Source organism: Abramis brama, assembly GCF_963993115.1.
Source record: "Abramis brama genome assembly, chromosome: 20".
NCBI classification, from domain to species: domain Eukaryota; kingdom Metazoa; phylum Chordata; class Actinopteri; order Cypriniformes; family Leuciscidae; genus Abramis; species Abramis brama.
This window is the reverse complement of record NC_139982.1, coordinates 23,030,585-23,054,122: the sequence shown is the minus strand read 5'-3', so window position 1 is coordinate 23,054,122 and position 23,538 is coordinate 23,030,585. Positions and strand designations below refer to the sequence as shown.

The 23,538-nt window shown below is 37.2% G+C and overlaps 1 protein-coding gene across 2 annotated transcripts in view; it reads left to right on the top strand.

Moving 5' to 3' along the window:
* Positions 1-982: 982 nt before the first annotated feature.
* Positions 983-23,538, top strand: part of tead1a (TEA domain family member 1a) — a 39,203-nt gene continuing 16,647 nt past the window's right edge. Inside the window, exons 1-3 of one of the 2 annotated variants that reach the window (XM_084095326.1) lie at positions 1,028-1,223; positions 1,560-1,661; positions 12,888-13,142. In XM_084095326.1, coding sequence (XP_083951452.1) covers positions 12,941-13,142 — 202 coding nt within the window. In that variant the 5' untranslated portion in view covers positions 1,028-1,223; positions 1,560-1,661; positions 12,888-12,940. Of the gene's footprint in view, positions 1,224-1,559; positions 1,662-12,887; positions 13,143-23,538 lie in introns of both variants that reach the window. The other variant, XM_084095325.1, reaches the window with a different exon arrangement.

Sequence of the window (23,538 nt, the reverse complement as noted above, 5' to 3'; positions counted from 1 at the left end):
AAAACGGATTTCACGTTAAGTGATATAAATTTTAGCAGTAAGAAAAAAGGTGTTTAAAATCTTGTTGTTTTGCAGAATATCACAGTTATATATGGTATGAGTATAGTAAGGCCTGTAGTTAGGGAGCACATGTTATTTAAAGAAAATATAATTATATTTTCAGAATAACATAAAAAAAATCCCCCAATATTTTTTAAATTCATGTGCCCTAATCTTTAATCAAATTAACTTCTCCCACTTGCAACGAAATCTCAAATCGCATAGCCTACTTCCCTACTTTCCTACAGTAGTAGGTGATAAACAGTATTTGACAAAATAAGTATGTCCGAATTCACAGTAGCCTACTCATAAAAGAATAGGCAAAAAGTATCTGCAAGACCTAGGCTACTACTTCCAGTGAGATTCAGAAGTCTGCATACGATGGACACTTTACCATCCCATAAGGCCACGGGAGAGAATTTATGAATGGCAGTGAAGCGACATAACTGATGCTGGTAGGTCACATGATAGGCTAATGACAACATGATTAATGTAGTAGCTATATCCAGATTACATCCATAGAACATACTTTTTTTAGTGGTCGTGAAGCAATTACTTATTCAAAATAAGTAGGCTACCTACTCAAGAGAGTAGGCCTATGCGATTTCGGACGACTAGCAGTTATTTAGCAGTTATTTAGTTATTTAACTAGCAGTTATTTAGGAGTAATCAGTCTTACTTTTCAGTATCAAATTAGGCCAATCTTTAATGTAACTGACTTTAAAATATTATGAACAGTCTTACAGAAAAAAATTAGATGACCACCTTGTAAGACCATTTGCCGTTTAGGCTATGCAACCGGTCCCAAAGGGTCCACTGTAGCCTACTCAATAAAAAAAAAAAACGAATCTCTTCAGTCTTCAGTGAAGGGATTCAAAAGATTCGAGTCACTAATGAATCAAAAAATCCTCACCACTTCAGTCACACACACTCAGCCCCTCCCATCGCTGAGGAGTTCTGCGAGTGACGTCACTCTGGCCCCGCCCCCAATGCAAACTCAGTTCTTCGCGTTCATTTCATTCTTGCCCTCATTCCGCGCATACTTCACATCGTTGTTAGATACGCAGAATTGTCGCGCTCTCGCGCTCCGACAAGAAGAAGAAAAAAAAGTGATCAGCTGGAAATAAACCAGAGCGTGCGCTCGATCCGATTACTCTGCATCAGACACATTTAAAACACTTGAGGTACGTTTGTGCTTTATACTAAGTTGTTAAAAGCGGTGTGAAGTTATAAACGCTATTTAAATTTTCTATAAAATTGCTTTTAAGTATAGCCTAAGAATGGTAGATTTTTATTTATTTTTTTGCTACTAGTTATACTAACACTTTATGTGTTTTGGGTTACGGAGATACTGAGAGAATAGAGGATATAGTTTTATTCCCAGTTCTTAAAGTGCCACGGCAAAAATAAGCAGCCTTTCACGATGAAAACCGGAAAAAAATACACTGTGCCAAACGGGGTAGGCTAGTTAAATAAAGCGATTCATGTTTTTTTATTATTTTATTTTTATTATTTTTTAGATTGTGCAAACACCCGAAGAGATTTTCATCATTTGTGGAGGTTCAGAAAACACTTTTTGCTTCTATCTATGCCAACTAGTTGACCACGATCTCGTTGTAACAGTAAGTTCATATTTACTTTAATAGTAAACCTCACGCTGTAGGCTATTCATGTTTCTGGCACGACTGAATCGGTGTCATTGATTTCTGGTTATTAACTTGACCTCGGTGACTTGGGGATGTTTAGGCGATTATTTGGTCCGGTTAACACCCCGCTCCCGTTTGCTTTCCTGAAAAACGCTAGTTTTGTGTACATAAATAAAGGATTAGGGAGAAAGTCCATGGTCCAGCCCCTGTTAATAATTAATCTGGACGTTAGAAAGCCCTCAGACTAAAATTAGTCTCTGGTCTCAAAAACTGCCTACAGCATTTTTTAGGTATCATGTGTCATATGTTGGTCTCATTTGTCATATTTCCCTCTAAAAGACTGAAGAAACAGTGAGCTTTATTGCTATTTTCCAATTTTATTGCGATTTTGAAAAGATAGAGAAATCTTTTAAGGGCTAAACTAACTGACCGGACTTGGAAGACTTGATTCATTCTATGCAATCTGTGTGTGAAAAGCATTGTGAAAAGTTGAATAACTGTGTTTCATTGTAAACATAATGTACATGTCTTATACTGTATGACATAGGCTACTGTAGTACATCAAGTAGGCTACATGTCTTATACTGTAGTGCATTTGAAGTATTATTTTTTGTCTTTCTTTTTTGCTGTTTGCTGCCCCCCAAACCCCCCCCCCCCCCAACTGCTGTCTGACAGAGGTTTGTTGTCTCAGATGAGATCAACCCCCTTCGCCATTGTCTTGTTGTTTTGACTTGCCAGTCTATTTAACTTATGTAAACAGAGTAGATAAACCCTTTAAAAAATTTAAATACATTCTTACGCTAGCTCCTAAACACTGTTTTTTGACTTCATATCAGTATTAAAAATCAATATCTGTGACAGTTTTCATTAATTTTTGAATTGAAGTATTTTGAAGTGTAGGAACATATGGCCACTTAAGTGAAACAGAAATCTGAACTTTTTGTTTTCTTCTCTTCCTTTATGAGTTTAACATTGCACTAACATAACCTTTCAGAGGGAGACAATCAATTAGTTAATTATGCTATTTTCTTTTTATGTTTTCAAGAATTAAAACTTTGTCAGAGAAGGAAAAAAAAAAGTGCCTGATTCACTAGTCACGGCTTCCTCTGGGAGCACGGGATTGTGGGAAAATGGGGGAAGGGGCCCTTCATTGTTCCTGCTGTTATTGAAGCAGGGGCTCGTGGAGCGGCTGAATTACTCCACAAACAGTCCCGCTCCCATGCTGACATCTGGTTTGCCACTTAAGCGCACCTGTAGGCTGAAAGATGCTAAACTGTGTATTCATTCTGGCGCTGGACTAATTCAGAGGAACGGCCATTTGTTTGACTGTTGCTGCCACTCATCTAGCCAACTCCATTGTTATGCCAGCAACAGGCGATAGTGGTGGAGGCACCATATGGCTTGTGTGTGCCTCGATGTTATCTGGTAATTTAGCTTATCAACACCATTATGTTGTATTTTGTCCTTTCTTTTACATGTCTTTTTATGCAAAGAGGGTGTTTGAGTAAGTTTAGTAAAGGAGGGACTGTGTTTACGTAGCCAAAGTACAATAGTTTGGCACTTGTAATTAATACTAGTAATACTTACTAGTAATAAATTATTATTATTATTATTTTATTTTTTTTGTGGTTTAATTGCAATTTTTGATAAGGGAAATGCTAGCAAAGCTGAGCTAAATGTATCATGCGTATAATAAATATTGAGGTTTTCATTCAAAAAATTTGTTTTTGTTTTTTTAAATTAAAAAGTCAAAAAAGAATCCCAAGTTTTTGCTGAGCGTTAAACCGTTTTCTTGCGTCATTTTTTTAGAAATAAGTTCAGATATCTGAGGCGAAGATGCCAAGTTTTTGAGCAACAGGTGCTTATGACTAGCATTGAATGAGACATGTTTTTTTTGTTTTTTTTGCTTATCAAAAGAAGAGAAATTAGCAATTTTAATATAGTGAAATGGTTTTCAGTGTAGATTGATGCTAAATTTGACCATACAGACTAATATAATGTTCTTTTTATGAGTTACATGTGTTCCTTGCAGTTTAATTTTTTTCTTTTGGCATGCTCAAAATCACAAGTCTTGCATGATAACTGGAGGGGTGGCGAGGGGGCGGGGTGGCTATACGAAACCCGAAAAGATTTGTCGGAGCAAACGCGAGAGGGGGGCCTGAAGGGGCGACAAAGGAAAATTCATATGTAATGAAATTTGGGTTGAGAGTTTGTCAGCAGAACAATAGCTCAGTGGGACTGTGTGTAGCAGGGGCACGGGTGGCCGGCTTTGTTCAGGGAACACAGGAACAATAGGGTGTCCTCTGTGGCCCGGGGCAGCGGGAGGCCCACGCCGTGCCCTGAGGTAAACTCTGTTGTCACAAAAGGACGGCTCTCTCCACACAGCCCACCGCTCCACGAGACCAAGGACAGCCAGAGAGAGACCCTTACTGGAACTCTGCCACTGACGTCAGCACGTCTGCTCCAGGCTGGCCGCTGGACGGCCTTTTAGCTAGCTTGTAAATGTTGCTGGACTTAGCTTGAGGAAAAGTTTTTGAGTGATTTCAGAAAGAAGAAAAGAGATACTGGAGTGAATTAGTGTGAAAGAAATAGATAGATACTTGAGTGAAATAAAGAGGAAAAAAATTATCTTCCCTGATATATGTAGACAGACAGACAAACAGATAATTGAGTGATTTTGAAAAAGTTTTATCTCAAAAGAAGATGGATGGATGGATGGATGGATGGATGGATGGATGGATAGATGGATGGATAGACAAGCAGATAGGTAACTGAGTTATTTTGGAAAACGTTTTATGAAAAAAGATCAGATAGATTGATTGATTGATTGATTGATTGATTGATTGATTGATTGATTGATTGATTGATTGATTGATTGATTGATCGAGTGGATGGATGGATGGACAAGCAGATAGTTATTTTGGAAAAGTTTTATGAAAAAATATCAGATAGATAGATAGATAGATTGATTGATTGATTGATTGATTGATTGATTGATTGATTGATCGAGTGGATGAATGGATGGATGGATGGACAAGCAGATAGTTATTTTGGAAAAGTTTTATGAAAAAAGATCAGATAGATAGATAGATAGATAGATAGATAGATAGATAGATAGATAGATAGATAGATAGAACAATATGATGATAGAATGATATATAGAACAATAGAACAATAGAACAATAGATGGATGGATGGATGGATAGACAAGCAGATAGATAATTGAGATATTTTGGAAAAAGTTTTATGATAGATTGATTGATTGATTGATTGATTGATTGATTGATTGATTGATTGATTGATTGATTGATCGAGTGGATGGATGGATGGATGGACAAGCAGATAGTGTTTTTTTTGGAAAAGCTTTATGAAAAAAGATCAGATAGATAGATAGATAGATAGACAGATCCTAAAGGAAAAGAAAGAGAAAAGGAAAAGAAAAGAAAAAAACAGCAGAACGGTTTGGGGAATTCACATAATAATGTTATTGTTGTTTGTGTATAGATCATGGCTTTGTGTGGTTTGGTAAAAACCGAAGAGCTTTTCTTCGTGTAGGTTATTTTATTATTATCAAATCTGTTTTTCCTTTAATGTTCCTTCAGCTCAGTGGAAACGTCAGAACAACAGCTTAGGGAGAGTCGGAGTGAAATCAGTCACTAAATGAGTCAGTTCCTGTCACAAACGCAAAGCTCAGAGTTCCAGTTAAACAGACCATTATTCACCTCCCGTACAGTATTAATCAGAGGTGGTCATACAGTTTATCTTTCCCTCCAGTTTACAGTTGATACAGCTATTAAAATAGCATTTCAGGGTAGAGTTAGTACCTTGTTTATGAAATACATGCTTTTTGATGATAGTGTTTAAAAAAAGAAGACATGCTCCTGAACAGAACTAACAAAAAACAAAGCACAAACACCTTTTCCTTTTGGGACAGTAGATTAAAAAAAGACACCGCTGTGTCCTAGATAGATTCAGCCAAGAAAATCTGTTTTGATACAATTTCTTCAGATGTACTGCGAGTTTTGAAAAGACTGTCTTCTGCGTTTATAAGAAGCGTCTGTGTTCTCTGTGCGAAACCGCATCTGTGGTAAATCGGGACGAGAGCGTGGTTCACGGCACCCTTTGGAGTAAATGTATTTGTCCCCTGCTGGATGGTCAGGAAAGGTTATGAGCAAACACTGGTCATGCTTCTCGGGAGCTCACACTTATTTGAGCACGTCGTCTCTTCCATTTCCTGGAGGAGGCATTGTGGGACGGCGTGGGGAGAGTGGCACCCCAGGAAGACATTGGATAATAGCGGGATCTGACTCAGCGAAAAATAGCCTGCTTCAGAAGAATAGAGCCTGTGGAGTGATCATAGAACATGTCTGACCCACAACACTGGAGGGGAAGCCGGTCCACTCATGGATTGTCTTCAAGGAAGTGGACTTTGTACGTGGCCTCTGGCAGCGTAGCCACTGAATTTAATCATTTAAGTAGGACAAGGTCCTGAATCAACCTTCCTATGCCAACAAATTATATTTCAGGAACATGAGGGGACCTTGCTCACTAATGTTACTTAGGAAATGTTTGTAACATCTGATCCACTAGGGATGCGCAATATATCAGAACCATATCGGTTTTCGGCAAAATTTTATTCTTTATTTTATAGAAATTTATTGCTGTTGATATTGTATATTTAATCATGCATGCTCATTTTTGCATTTAAATGACCTTTGCCGTCATCTAACACTCACTTAAAAATTAAAATTTAACAGTTAAAAATGAATCTTTTGCAAATCTCCAAATAAATATCCATTTCTTATACTGTACGTTATCATGTTGTGATCCCTGAATTCACTTGTAGCGTTGATTTTATAAAATAAAATAAAATAAAATATTAATATCGGCCATTTATTCGGTAAACACTGTAAAAGTAATTTTTTAGTAATTTATCAATATCAGTAGATATCGGATCATTAATTGTGCATGCTCTTTACCGTCATCAAGTTAATTTATTAATAGCACTGATAATTTAGTATAGCTGTTAAATGTAATCTCACCATGATGCCTAAATTCACATGTAACATTTAAAATTATTGAGTGTTTTTTTTTAGTTTTTAGTGCATATAATACTAGCCACAACATAATAATCAGCTCTTCTGTATCGTACAGAATTTTAATATCAGTCATTGCTTCCAACCACTCATTGAATTTAGGGTTCTGGTTAGAATAGGAATGTTGTTACCAACAAAGGATCAGATTTGATTCTAGACTCATTGAATCTGATTCCATGTGGCTAAACTAATGATTTATTTGAATGAAAGTGAGTGCAAAAGCTTTCTAGCATTATTGTCTTGTAACGCCAGCTTTCTCTACCCACTGGACAATAACTTTCCAGAAGTCCAGCCGTCACTTTGGGTCATTAGCACTTGGTTGAGAGGATTACATAGCCGCGGGGAAAGCAATAACAACGGTGCTTACATACCGCCGCCCCTTAGGAGTCCATGCAGTGCAATTCACAGACATGTTTTTTTTTTTCGCTTGGATATTAGCAGGTTTGTATGACCTCCGAAACTGCATTGAATAAAGTCATAACCTGGGGAGCGAGCGAGCAAAGCTCAGGTGAATGAAGCCTTGGACATGCGGGTTCAGTAGGCTACATATTTAGATGAGTAAAATGTAATCTCAAGGATGGCTTATATGTTTTGTAAGACCTCCGCTTTAGTCATCAGCGTGACAAATAATTAATTTGAAGTGCATGCCAAGTTATAGAGCACAATGCGCTGAAGATGTATTACAAGGCTGTGAAATTTTTTTCTGATTAAAGATGCTTCTTTGCACATGTTTCTGAATAGGATCAACAGCCCATTTCTTAAGGACCCTTCACATTTCTTGCATCTTCAAGACGTCTTCCTCCTATAATGCTTTTTTGGAGTCTAAGGCAAGGGTTTCTTTGAGGAAGGATTCTCTGGCGTGGTTCCTTCGCAGAAATAAAAGGACACGGTTTCATCTAAGCAAATACTACTCTGACAATCAGAGTACAAGATGTGCTGGCCGCTATACAACACATGCCATTGAAATGCAAAAGCCTCTCTCTCTCTCTCTCTCAGAGAAAGACTGAAAGAAGGGATTTTTAGGTCATCCTTAATTGAATTTCCTGGCTGATGACAGAGTAATATAGAGACTAATAGCATTGTGCATGCATCTCGTGTCACCGCTAGAAATGCACTGGAGGAAGGCTCTTTGCGATCACTTACAGATACTGGATATATGAAAACCCTTAAACCGCTTAATAACTTAATAAGCCTTCTCCGTTATGAAGCTCCTGTTATGTAAGTGGAATCGGTTTATGAGGGTTAATGTAACCATTCTTTTTGATTAAATGAATGGAGCATCTAGTGGCGTTACAACTAAGTTTTTTTTTTTTTTTTTCATTGTAATCGGATCGTTTTTGTTCTCTATAGTCTTTTTGATACTCTTCAAGTTACTGAGATGAACATTAATTGACATAATTAACAAATATTTGATGTTGTGCTTATGTGGCGTGCATATATCAGGAGTTTTTAGTGCCACTGACCCCCAAATATAAGAGTCAGCTATATATTTTCATGTAAACTGGCCCATTTACAATGTAGTAAACATGATACTATAGACAATATTTATTTATTTATTTAATTCATTATTATTATTGACACAACAGTGAAACTTATTAAAAAAAAAATGTATAACTATATAAATTATATGTATTTTTTTTAAATAATTGTATATATTTTTTTATAATTTTTTATTTATGTTTGCTTACCACTGTTATATGGCATTTATCTTGTCTTCTACACTAGTGCTATACAAATACATTTGAATAAAATAGAATATCTAATATTGTGTAATAAAAATATAAATGCATGAAATTCAAAGAAATTGCAATTCAAATAAAGAATAACATATATTAACAGATATATATATATATATATATATATATATAGTTGTTAAAAAATGTGTTGTCACACATTTGCCTTATTTTTTCCTCTCTAGACCCCTTTAAAAAATAAAAAAACCTAACTTCATACACAGTCCAGTTGTTAATTACCTTTAACTAATCACAGGGCAATTACAAACATATAACTCAAGGTACGGCTGTAATTCCCAGTAAACTGTTTCTTTAATACATTTAAACCATCCAAAGCAGCAAAGTGGAGGCGGGTGGAAGTGTAGCTGTTTTCCATCGGTCCGGCTGCCAGCTTCATCAATAGGGAGCCGCTAATGTGCAGACGAGAGCCGGGCGCTTCGATTACAGCTTAATTTGGTAATGAAGTGAGAGCGAGAGGCTCCTGCGAACGCTTTAAAGAGCTCAGCGTGATGGTTTTGCATCGAATAAAGCAGATTCTGTGATCTACACTCACGTAATAGAGTTTTCTAGCATTACAACACAAATGGGACCCCACGCAAATACTGTCTGTACTCATATACATATCATTACATTTAATTACAACAAGCTGGCGCTTTAGTGATGTTCTCGCCCCGTGGACATGGACACACACAAGCGTACACATGTATACTGTTATATACCCTCGTCTCCATTGGCAGCGGGAGTAGACCAGAGGGAGTGAGACAGCTGCCCGGGGTGGATGTGTTCCTCCCGGTTTGTGTGGGATCGCACCCATGCCTCTCGTTTGGCCGGCTGAGGCTGCCTGGAGGGTGAAGTGTATTGTAAGTGTGACCACAGTACATTGTTGCATGACTAATCTCGGCCTTCCATCTGCCACCGAGGCCCTGCACAAGCACTGTGCTCTCCAACATCAAGCACTGCCATATTGCTGCAGTCACAACATCTTGGCTTTGACTGGCACTCTGCTTGTGCAGACGCGCCGGGTGGACTCACAGCCGGGAATTATGGGACGTTACATGCGCACACATAACGAAACACAGAGGTTTTTCCTGACGTCCAAAAGCTGACGGCTTGTGCAAATGTCTTTGGTTTGACAGAACTTGAATGTAATGCATGTTATCATGCGTTTAAATTCAGCCACCATTTACTCAACCTTTTGTTGTTCCAAACACGTATGACTTTCTTCTGCGAAACAATGAAGATATTTTGAAAAAAATTACATTTTGGTCCCCATTGACATTTTTCAACATATTTTCTCGCGTTTTTCACAATCAAAAAACTCCTATAGGTTTTGGATTGATGTGAGTATGAGTATACATTTTTGGGTGAACCGTCACATTAAGATGTGTCGTTGAACTATTTTTAACTTGACACGCCATCTTAAAAGTGTAACGTTGTTGGTGGGATGCTCAAAAAAAACTGCGACGCAAAAACTGTGACCAAAAGACCATTTTAAGTGGATAAATTAAAAGACACCAAAATTTTTGAGAATTCGAATTAAATTGTAACTAATGGCCGTTCACACCAAGTATGATAACTATAACGATAACTATATTAGTGTCCACATAAACGGATGATATTCTGTTTTTTTTACAAGTGCGTGCTGTAGTCATCTGCCACTTTAGTCAGGTGCATTCTGATTCGCTGTCAATGTTTTTATTGTTATCAGCTGGAAAAAAACTCTTTCTGAAAGTCATTTCACCGATATTGTTCTTCCGTGTCGTGATCTGTGATGTGGACATGTAAAACAATTATTAAAACTTAAGAGTTAGTTATCGGTATAGTTATTGTCCTTTGTTAAAATCAAGATAAACTAGTCAACATCGCTAACCAAGTAGTTGGTTGTTGGACAACTATTCGATTAGTTGACATCACTCATCCCTGATAGACCAGTAAAACAGGTTATTTATTTATTTAGTTTCTTTCTTCTTTACAGTTTCTCTTATACTGAGTTTCTCTCTCTTTTGAAGTGTGAAGTTTTGTAAATTACAGGGAGAATGTGTGGTGTGTTGAGAGCCGCCTCTCTCGCTCTCTCCGATTAAACCATCACACTCAGGCTCTCTTTAATCTACAAATGTCCAAACCACCAGCCTGCTTTTGTTGATGCTAATTCAAAACTCATGTAGAATCTCTCAGATTTCCAAGTTATTACTGTAAAAGTAATTATAGCATGTACTTCTGGTTCGGTCGGCTGGTAATGCACAAGATCAGGGAGTATATGAAACAAAACCTTCACATGCGATATATCCATAGAGCTCATTCAGCTCAACAAAAACGCTAAGTAGAAACTCAGATGTAGTGTGCTGAATGTACAAATACAGTATTCGGTAAGTGTTTCCATGATGTGCCAGAAGTGGAAAACTACAGATTGCAGTGTAATTGTGGGCCAAGCCAAAAGTGCACACATGACTGTGCTGGAAGTGATTACAGTTGAGTTCATCTCCAAGTCAGGAAGATGATGTTTAAGAGCCCAAGCATTTAGCAGTTTGCAGCATGCACACATTTTATCACTCTCTTTCAGCAGTACGAGTGATTTTTTTTCTTTCTTTTTTTTTTGCAATGCCAGCATTTAGTACACAAACACACACAAAACAGTCAGTTACAACTGCAGTCACACATTTGTACACACCCATTTAGCTATCCAAATGGGGACAGACAGTAGATGACAGTCTATTACTCTTATGTAAAGTTAAATATAATCACTACTACTTCCTACTTTTAATGCCAAATTAAAAGGTTTAGTTTTTTAGTAAAATACTTTTCATTTATTTATAATATTTTATCCTGCTTTAAAGTAGTACACTTATTTTGATGTGTGAAGTACTTGATTATAATTTTATGTCAAAAAAGCACTAATTGATTTAATGCATTTAATACATGAATACATTTTCATTCAATTGCAAATAACAAGCAATTGATAGACCAAAAACATTATTCAGCTCGCACTGAAGTATATATTTTTAAAGTATATTATTTCTATAATAAGTACTATTCTTTTTAAAAGTGTGCTGAAGTGTTCATTTTCACAAGGGTTCAACACTTTGTACACACACATTAACACATTGCAAAGTACAGCCTGCTCAAATTTGACAGGAAACACATGCTAGTGGTTCTACAATAGGCAGCACTGTTTTCACTGGGCATTTCCCCGGTTAGCGTAGCCGCTAAGCCAGGCATGACTTGAAAACACAAGTTTGTAGTTAGCAATCACTCTGTGTGATCATTCAGTTGAGATTTGTATTGTTTTAACAACTCATGCTTTACCTCAAAGTTATAAAGTACACACACGTTTGATTTTGTTGTGCTCTTGGCTGTTTATGTGAGCAGTTGGAGGCACATGGGCATGTTTGTTTTTTGTTTTTTTGTCATTCCTTGATTTCTAGTGTAATTTTTATAATGAGATTGCAATTAGCCACAGAACTTTTGCGCAAGCAGTTTCCTTTAACTTGAAACGTAATGTGTGGTGCTAATGCTAAACACAGTGACTCGGAGGAGTGTTGCATGTGATTTGGGATAATCACTCTCTCTTAAGCTACGGGATCAACATTTGTCATTCAGCAATCTTCTACCACAAAATGTAAAAGCTGTCCTGACATCATTGCCAGCTTGTAAGTGTTCCCTTCTAAGACAGCAGCTGTTTTGGTTTAGCCTAAGTGCCATTCCTAAATTGGCATGGCTTATGTGTTTTCTCATTTCCTTTTCTTCATAGGTTTTCAATCATGTGTTGATCTTTAGCTTTTGGGTTGATGTTTTTTTTAATGGATGATGAGAGAATGTTTTAATTGTATTTAATGTGGTAAGCATTCATTATTATTTTTCCATTTCCAAACCACAAATAGATTTACAGTGTGAAATTGTAAACAGGCCATTTTTAAAAACGCAGTGACATTGTTTAACATCGCAGTGGCATTCTCAATCCATAGAGCATCTGATTGGACAAAATGTTTGTAGTGCAGGATGAGTCATCAATATATTTGGTCTGTTTTCCTGGAAGATAAATGCTGTTATTTTTAAATGTATATATCTGCTAAAAGTAAATTTGTCTACATTTTTACAATTAGCAAATGTATCCAAAGTAACATTAATTGACATAATGAATGAACTCAATTGCCATGGTTTTGAACTGCATAATGTTAGCATTATGGTAAAACTATAGTAATCTTTGAAGTATTTTGAGATATCATAAGAAATACCATTGTAAATGAATATGACAATCACATTTTCTTCATGTTTAACCCTGCTTGAATTGTTGTGTTGTCAGAGACTTAAAATACCTCTTGGCAGAACTCCTCAGGTTGAAATCATTTGCTTTTTTTTGTGGTTGGTCTTCCCAGGTCAGTGCACCTAAAGTTCCCCAGGCTCGGGCTCCGAGATCCCAGCCGTCGCCATGGATCCCAGCAGCTGGAGTGGCAGTGAAAGTGCCGGGGAGGATATCGAGAGGATGAGCGACTCGGCCGATAAGCCCATGGACAACGACGCAGAGGGTGTGTGGAGCCCTGACATTGAGCAGAGCTTCCAGGAGGCCCTGGCCATATACCCACCCTGCGGCCGACGGAAAATCATCCTGTCCGATGAGGGGAAAATGTATGGTGAGTCAAAAAAGCTTGGTTTGATTGCTAGGTCAGAACTCGAGTTTGAATCTTTAGTTCACATGAACCAGACCGCCGTTTCTAAGTATGGATTGAACCAACCAAATGAGCCCAAATGTGACGTCAAATTGACTTTCAGTCGCTTTAAATGCTCTAATTTGAATACACCTTTAATATGTTGAGGTTATACATTTTAACACAATCAGCCCTTTTTCTCAATCTCAGTATTTTGACTGGCTATGTGGAGTTATGACTGCCGTTGGGGGTTGTTTTGACTGCTTGTAATCGTCTGTTGTTTGTTGAGGTTGGCTCATCAGAAAGTTCTCAGGGAAGTTGTTAGTTGTTTGTCCTCAGGGTGAGATGATTAGATCCGTTGGGCCTCTGAAACTGGAAAACGGAACTCCAGCGGGCCAGGCGGTGGAGCGGGTTGGCTGTCCGGGGTTCTGTTTGTAAAGTCAGCGTGAACCATTAGTTAGGAGCAGATGGTCGTGCGGCTGACACCAGCTGCGCTCCCAATCCCCCCCACCTCATTCCCCAAAGCCACCCCCTCCTCCAACACCTCCCTCAAACTCTCGGCTGGGGTGATGTCATGGAAAGAGGGAATACTGCTTTTCTTTTCTCGTAGGATATGAAACATGCTCTTGGCCTTGTCCACAGTGAAGCCTCCTCACTCTGCTTGGACTTGTATCCAGCTGTCTTTATTAGGAACAACTCGGAAACCAAACAGTTGTTAAATCTGGATCCATGATGGAAAAGGTGGACAAGTTTATAAATCATAAAGCCGCTGTTTTTTTTTTACTGAAAGTTTATTTTTCCGTGGTAGAACACGTAGTGCACATGGTTGCTGCCCCCATGAGGATCCAGTTTTGAATCCAACTTGCAAATTCTTGCCTTTTTCCAATTTCCTATCCTTTTAAAACATTTACATGTATGCAATTGGCGCACACTTATTTCCAAAGCGACTTTGGATTCAGGGTGTTTAAGTCATGCGTTAATTCCTTGGGAATCTAACCCATGACCTTGATGTTGCGAATTGCATGCTCTGCTTTTTGAAACTTGTCCTGTGAAATCTTGGTAACACTTTACTTTAAGGTTTATAATTTTTAAAATTACCTAATGCATTAACTAAAAAATTACAATATTTGACCCGGTGAAACTTATTTTGTCAGAAAAGATGGTAATCTAGCTTCATGTGAATTTCTATGTATACTAAAACATTTTTAACTTGTCAAGTTGTGAAAACTGTATTATGAGTGAACATGAAGAATAGCCTAGATTAATAAATGCTGTAAAAAATTAGATATAACTTTTGTTAGTGTTTTAACTAATGTTGACAAATTGAACTTTAATAGAAAAGTTGCACAGTTAAATGGATTGAGGTCTCTCAATAGACACCTGTTTGTTCCTATGGCCACAGTGGTTTTTTCCTTCAGGCATTTCCTTCTAAATAAATTGGCTGGTGTTTGTGGGGTTTTTTTCTTGGGTCGCTGAGGCAAACCGGTCACCTCCTACGCTGGTGTCCGTGTAACATTCCTTAGCCTTGTGCTTTACGTCACCTTCGTTATTTCATCGTCTGCTTGAGATTTATTTCATGTGCGTACCCATCACAGATCCATACAAGTCAAGATCCTAGTCCCCAGTCCTGCCGCTCTCAGGTCTGCAAGCGCCGTGTGGTTAATTAGCAGCCATCCCTATAGCAACCGCCTTTCACTTCAAAACAATATAGGTTTTTTTTCCTTGTGTCGTGGCTCAGCTTATCTCACTGTTTACCTGAGGGGGCTCTTTACAGCATCACGGAAGCACAAAAACTGGAGTCAAGCCAAAGAATCAGAGTTTTCGCTTTAGATGGTTTGTAATGCTGTGGCGGCTGCCGCGTGGTTTTACAGGTGAACCAAGCACTTCTTTTTTCCCCCATAATCCTTTTCTTTCCCCTCACAGACGTCCTTTTTGACTGTTGTTGCATGATTTTTTTCCCCCCAACATTGTAAAATTAGTGTGCCCTCTCTGTCGCCTTTGATATTATAAACCATTCGGCTCTGCTTTGCTAGTAGGCTTATTTTAGGCAGAGAAAACATGCCATAAGTAGATTTGACAGTCCCCCGCTGGGTTCAATGAAGGAAAGATCTAATCTCAGTGGTTTCACTTCTAAGGGGATATACTGTGAGGACTTAACATAATCTCAGCCAATTAATATTTCTCAAGTGATTTATATTCCGACATCCATATCCACCTATACTTGAGAAATGTTTTGTAGCTTTTTTAAGCTCAGTTGACATACCTGGCCATTCTGTGATCAAATATTTTCGTATATTGACCTCTAAACAGTATAATTGACTGTCGTCCCATAGCTGTGGTAATTTCATGCCAATTGTTTTTTTCTTCTCACAAAGTCAACTTATTCTAACTTAAATTAACATTTTGTGTATTATTTTATTTTATTTTAGCACAAACACTGTGCATCATCATTGATTTGCTTCCGTATGCCTGTTTTCATTTTGAAAATGTAATTTTATGCAATGCATAACTAAAATATTTCCTGTCAGATGTTATAACAACATTTAGCACATTTAGCAGACGTTTTTACGAATTTTATGATTGAGAATATATGTAAATCTGCTTTAATGTGTTTATCTGATGTTCGTAAATAAATATAAGTCCTAAAATACCTATTATTGCTATTCAGTCTTTGACGGGCATTTCAGTAGCGTATTTCGTTGGTTGTAAAATACCTTGAATTTACTTTAATTTAAAGGACATTTTGTGTTGTAGCTCTATTCATGCAAACAGAGTCTGAAACGTTATTAATTTTACCTTACAGCACCATGTCTTTCTGCATTTTATAATAGCAAATTGTGAGTGTAAAATAATGAATAGACTGGTGTGCTCAGGCAGTGTTGGGCTTTGTGAACATAATGTGTGCCTCGGAGGATTGGAAATTGCAAAGCTGTGTCTTTAACAATAGGATAACAGACCCGCTCCGAGACTGTGGTGCCAGTTTGGGCTACATTACGTTCCGCAGGGGAAACTAGTGGTTATGGGAGTTAGAGTCACTCTGTTCTGGCTAACTAGTGTGCTGTTGAATCTCAGCCAGCAGCAGAAGTACAAAACAAGGCGAACCAAATGCACAAATCAAGCCTCCACTCTTTCCTTAAGATTTATTTTCAAAGATGAAAGACAAGCAATGAAAATACATTTTTATTTATTTATAGGAACTAACAGTGTCTCAATGGTCAGTTGTTGAGATTGGTGAAGTCCACTGGTTTTGCACATCATGGCTAATAGGGGGCAGTTAGTTCACCCCAAAATGTAATTCATACATAATTTACTCACCCTCAAGCCATCCTAGGTCTATATGACTTTCTTCTTTCAGCCAAACACAATCAGATTTATGTTTAAAATATCCTGGATTTTCCAAGTTTTATAATGGGAGTGAATAGTACCCTAGATTTTGAAGCCCAAAAAAGCGCATCCATCCATCATAAAAGTAATCCATACGGCTCCAGGGGGTTCATAAAAGCCGTCTGAAGCGAAGCTATGCGTTTTTGTAAGAAAAATATTCATATTTATAAGTTTATAAACTGGTTCCGGTAACAGCCGTACGTGAGTCTAGTTTCGGGGGAAGAGTGACCTCTGACCTGACGCATGTCGTATTCACGAACACGGAAGTGCAGAGGAAACACCGGTCACAAATTAGAAGTCAAAAACTAGTATTTTTAAAGAGAAATGTTGGAGGATTTCGATATATTAGAAGAGGAGCTTGAGTTTGTTGCCCAGCCCTATTTGTTTGAGCCGCGAGAGGGGTCTACTCTCACTTAAGCTTACGTTACTCCTACGTCCTACATCATTCGTCGGGTCAAAGGTCACTCTTCCGCCAGAACTGAAGCCAGTGATAATATTTTGTAATATAACTCCGATTGTGTTTGGCGGAAAGATGAAAGTCATATACATCTTGGATGGCTTGAGGGTGAGAAAATGATGGGGTAATTTTCATTTTTGGGTGAACTATCCCTTTAAGTTGATTAGAAAAGAGAGGAGTAAATTGAGGAACGAGAAATGTTGTGAGCCAGATTCAAACTCACCACAGCTCAACAGCTAGATGTGATCTCCTAGTGATTAAAAATCATTATTAAAATGATTCTAAAATGATAAAACGAGATGGTGTAATACACCCATAAGTGCTTACTCACTGTACTTACACAGCCGATTATGTTTTAAGTCCTTACAAAATCCCGCCACACCTCTACCTACGGGTATGTTTAGAGTCACACAGAAAGACTTCCTTACATAATGATAAAGGTACAGGGAAGCTTGTCGATGCGAGATGTAGTGTGATGGAAAAGGAGGGATTCGGGTAGGAGACTCAGATGGGAGGCAGTTGCTATCTGAAAGAAGTGTTTGTAAAATCACATTGCTTTTGTGTTCAGAGCTGTATTGTGCTCCAGAGGAGGTCCCTCGATGTGGGCCGCTTTAAAAAAAGTCTTTACTTTTCAAGGTCTACCAAAGAACTATGTATATTCCCACTTTAAACCTGCACTTTGCTTCTTTTGTGTTGCATAAAATGAGTAATTTTGCCCATTTTCTTTCCCAGAGGTACAGAGTTTAATCATGTTTCTCAAGGGATGGTGTGTGAATTTGAAAAAGGGTCTTCGTGCAAGGTGGGACTGACGCCCGGAAGACCGTATGGACTCAAGAAATGAGTCCTGTGTGAACCGCATTAATGTTCTCATTTGGCTTTGATAGGTGTGAGAGGCCTGGATGTTACCTCACCGAGAGCCAGTTAGGAGACAGGTCACAGCATGCTTCAGCCTCACACCTCTTAACTGTTTGAGACGGATGAGTGATTGAAACAGACACCGATATCATGTTACAGAGAGTCCTTGAGCCGTATAGTGCATGTTATTTTAGTTTGGTGGCAGCTGTAAAGAAGCTTGTGTTCCTCATTAGTGTATGAAATTCAAAAGGTTCTCAAGCGTGAGCGATTTTTGAAAATATTTTCACTTATTTGTCTGTGTTGTCAGTTAAGACAAGGAAAACTATACACTTTTTCAAACTTATAAAACATGAATATCACCTCACATTGTGCGGTTTATGGAGTGGTGTGCTATTCCCTTTCAAATGTACAGTTTTTGTTTTTCTGCTGTTGTAGGCTGTAAAGACCTTTGAAATAACTGAAATCATTTGGCGAAGTGATATGGAACGATAATGCGGTCAAGACCTGCCTAGAACTACTTTAGCCGTGCGTTTCCCTGAAAATAATTGTACACCTTAGAACGTTCATCAACCAATCAGATTCAAGCATTAAATGTATATTGATAGTGTATATATTATATATATATATATATATATATATATGAAGAGTTTAGATGCAAAAGCCTCTAAGTGCCATCTGAAATTTTCCTCTAAAATGATCATTTTTATCAAGCTTGTATATTTAAGTTCAATAATTTCACTTAAATTAATTGTCATTTAAGTGAAATTACTTAACTTAAATATACACGCTTTATAAAAATGATCATTCTAGAGGAAAATTTCAGATGGCACTTAGAGGCTTTTGCATCTGAACTCTTCATATATATATATAGCAGTTTGATAATATTGATTATTAAAAATATTGAGTATTTAGAAAAAATATAATAATAATAACTATAAAAAAAAAAAAAAAAATTGAAAAAAAAAAAAAAAATACTATTGTAAATTTCTCTGTACAATCAATTTTTTTGTATTTTTAGAAAATATAATAAAATAATTTAAAATAAAATTGAGCTGCATTTACTTCAAACCGAGCCGCTCTGAGACACTAAAAACACGATCATGTTATCACTATCACATCTCGCATGTAAATAAACACAGTGCAGCGTTTCACTGTGAAACACGCAGCATATATCGTGATTTTATTTGTATCCTGGTTTTATTTTGGTTAATCATGCAGCCCTAGTTGTATTGTTCATTAGCAGTTACTGTAAAACAGCTCCATGTCAAATCAAAAATGTTTTGTGATGTTGCTGCAAATACCGAAGTGCTCATTAAAAAGAGTATAATTGAAACTTATTTTGTTATTTGTATTCTGACCGATAAATACATTTAATAAAAGTTTCTCTTCAAGGTCATTTGATTGGCATATTTACCCTGCCAGACAGACAAACTTCATTTTGAAACTCTCCTATCATAAAGTTTGCAGACAGTGATTTATGAAATGATGGAGAAAGAGTTGAGAGAAAGTGTGAGTGAGCGAGAGGTCATTTGGGGTTGTTTGGATTTTTCATGTGTGATTTCCAGCAGGCTGGTGTGATGTTTCCAGCCAGCGCACCATGTTACACACACACACACGCACACACACACACACACACACACACACACACACACACACACAGGAAGCATGCTTAATTGCTCCCATTAAAGAAAACAGCTCCAAACCGACTCCTTCCACTGTGCTTCCAGTTTGGCTTCGCTATCGCAGGCGGAGAAGCTTTCAGCGTTCTAGAGCTCTCTCAGTACCGGACTGTTGTACGTGTACACACTTTCAGGGCTTTTAACATCAAACATACTGCACTGAGCGGTTTACTGTGACTCCAGACTAGCAGAGGGAGTAGAAACGGTTCCTTCATTTCTGTGCTTCCTTCTGTTTGACCGTGAAATGCATTCAGAATCCATTTTACATAGAGAACGTGTAGTGAAACAACATTTAAAAAGAATTAATTCAAGGCAGGACTGGATTTTAGGCTATTTATTTGACTTTTAGCGCATTGTTGAGAGTTTATCGAGTACAAATTTGGTCCATCTGATCATGTCCATGACTTTCCTATCAGATTTGGTTTCACTAAATAATCATAGCAGATTTGGCGGGATGAGGGGTGTGTGTGTATGGGGGGGGTTGGGGTTGGGGTTGTGTCCACTGGAAAAGAAAAGACTGTCCGTCACGGTCTCTTGCCATCTGGCCTTGAATTTCCTCTCAGACCCTCCCTCTGAAAATGATTTGCGGACAGAGGGGTGTCATCGTGTTACGGGCTCTACCCGTCACAGAGGACAGCTGGCTAACTCTAATCAGATGGTAGCAGGCATGTGTGTGCACATAAGCGTGTGTATGTGTGTGTGTGTGAATGGCTTTATCTGGCAGGGGGAAAGCTGGCCGCACCCCTCGGTCCTGCTCTCAGGGAAACACCTGCATTGAGCCTGTAGATCATATCAGTCTAAGCTGACTGACTCCCAGAGAGGGGATTGTTCAGGCCACCATCTGCTTTTGGAGGCTGACCTTTCCTTGTATCCATATGGCATTTTGTCGTTCCTCACCATGCGTGCTTGCGCTCTAAATGAGCAGGTAGATCATTAGTCTGTTAGTGTGATTGGACCATGTGGAGTGTCAATCAAGTCAGAATACCTTGATTCATCACAATCAAACTTGATCGGATTTGTTCTGAAAGGCAGATTTTAGTTCAGTTATTTCCAACCTTAGGAGTTGAGTAAAGTTGCAAACATTGAAGTTGTTCTCTGAATTTAAATGTCCGAGGTGTTTTTTTGAGATAGAAATATCAAATAAAACAATATTTTGGAATATTATGATGCTTGTTAACTGATCCGTCACATACATTTGTTTTCAATTTTATTTAAATATATAATTGTAATTAAAAAAACATATTTATTTATAAATTATATTTATATTTAAATATTAAATAATTATTATAATAATATATTTATATTATACATATTTATATTATTATAATTATTTGTATAACATAAATTTAAATATATTGTATTATAATTGTATTCTATTTTAATTTTGTTTTATTTATATGATAATAACAATCAGCTATTGTTGTTGTTATTATTATTATTATCTTTCACAAAACTCAACTTGAACTTATAGTGTGTGTGTGTGTATAAAAAATTGTATTGTATTTTATTTTAAGATTTTGATATTTGTATATTTTTTATATACACTGAAAAAAATTTGGAATAGGATTTACTTGAAAAAAGCTAGGCAACTTTTTCCATTCAGAAAATGCTAGTAAATTTACAAAGATTTGCCAAGTAAAAACCTAAACATATTTATCAGTAGCTTTAATTAGAAATCTTTACGTTAAATTTACTTGGAATATGGAATTAAGTAAACTTTACTTAACCTAGTTAAGTGAAAGTAACAAAGAAAATAAGTAATTTTAACTTGGCTAGTTAAAGGTTGATTAATATCGATTTAGTTGAAATTTCCTTTGCATTACATTTGACTCAAACAATAATATTGAATTATACCAGTCATATATAATATGTGCTTTACTTAGATTATCGAAGTAATTTATACTACATCATGTCAGAAGTTAAGCTTCATGTGAATGCAAAGAGCCTCAATACTTGGTAGACAATACACAATGACGGTAACATTTGATGGATCATTTTTGTGTTTGAATGTGTCATTTTGAGCAGAAAATTTACTCGAAATGTCACAAAATGGCAAGTTACTACTCCTGACAACAAAAGCAATGATAAAACAGTGTAAATACAGCTGGAAACAGTGAAAAATGAACCTCATTAATTATTCAAGGTCCAGTGCATGATGGGAACCCCAGTATCAGAAAAGATGAGTAATTTTTACTTAATTTTATTGAGTTGATATTTACGCTTTCATTTCTACTCGCTTGAATTAAGTACTGATATGGAATTTACTTAGTTTTTTTAATTCTTGCCTGAACTAACTTTTTCATGTAAATTACATTGTTTTTTTTCCAGTAGTATTTACTTCACCAAAAATTCATTTTTTACAGTGTAAGAACAATTGAAGATAACAAATAAAAGAAAACTACAATGACAAAAATACATAAAAATGTAATTCTTATATAAGATAACATACATTAGAAATACTTTCAAAATGTCATACAAAATTAATTAAATGATGCTTTTATTTATTTCAAGTCTGTTTTTGTGATTTAAATATTTTTTAAATGACAAATATTACATGATAATATTATTATTAAGTTTCTGTTTTTTATTACTGTTACTTAAAATGAAATGTAAATCAACAGGTAAAGTCTCAGTTTAGACCCGTCATTCCTTAGTCATGGACCTCCTACAGAAAGTCTTTGTATTGTTAGTTTAGGCCATTGTGATTGTAATGGCAGCGAGTCCTCAGAGTCATCCATCAGGCCTGGCAGTGCAGCGGAGCCATTGTCCCAAAGATTTGGGGTTTCTACCCTGCCCGTCACTGCCACACCCACGGGCCTACACCCCAATACTTGTGGGTCATTTGAAACGGTCAAAGATTTGCGAGGAGAACCAACTTCTTTTATCCAATCTCACCACTTTTCTGAGAGTTGACAAGATGATAGCAAAATGATCAAATTGAGTGCGAGAGAGAGAGAGAGAGAGAGAGAGAGAGAGAGAGAGAGAGAGAGAGAGAGAGAGAGAGAGAGAGAGAGAGAGAGAGAGAGAGAGAGCCACGCGTCATGCTCGCTCTCAGCTTCTGACAGCTTCTTGAGTTTGTGTTATCTGAAATCAGAAGAAAGAACAATTTGGCTCAGCATTAAGCTAAAAGTAGTTCATTCTAGCAAAGAGCTAAAGTGATTTTACTGTATTATCACAACCTTATAGGGATAATAATAACATGTAAATGACGAATCATCATTCACTCACCCTCATGACTTTACAAACCAACTTTTTCCCCCCTGCAGGACACAAAAGAGCAATTTTGTAGCTTCAAAAAAGACGCAAAATTGTCATAACTCATGCACTATATTCCAAGTTTTCTACAGTTATACAGGTTTGGAATGAGAGTGAGTAAATGATTGCACCTGTTGCTTTCCTGAAAAGTGAAAGGTCCTGAGAAAAGCAGGCAGGTTTGGATATCACAGCATGTATCACAGCCTTTCATTAGGTTTGGTGGAAGAGACGGATGGTTGAGTAAGCTGTCAGTGCACAATGATTGACGAGCCACATTTTTGGCGCCATGTTTCCCCTTAGAGGGAACGCTGAGGTTAACCCTGCGTCAATGTGAGGTCCATTTATCAGCTCGCTTTTAATTGCAAACAGCGGGTGTTCCTCTTTACTTGCTGATCAAGCTGATATTGTAATTGAATGACCTTTAACCCTCCACATCCTCAATGGTTTTTGTGATGTGACATCCACCAGCATTACTTCAATACTTTTGTAACACCATTAGAAAGGAATGCCGTCCGACCCCCTCACTGTTTTTTTTTTTTTTTTTTTTTACAGCTAATTCTAGTCCATCTGTTCATTTATATAGTTAAAGTTAACTATAAGTGTTTCTCAGTCTTGTTTGCTTTTAACATTTTTGTAATCACTCACTTTTAAGGCTCAGTGTTGAGTAAGTCATCACCAAACCTGAATTAATAATAAATAAAAAAAACACTTCACTTAGTGTTGCCTGACATTGCTGAGTCATCAGAAGATT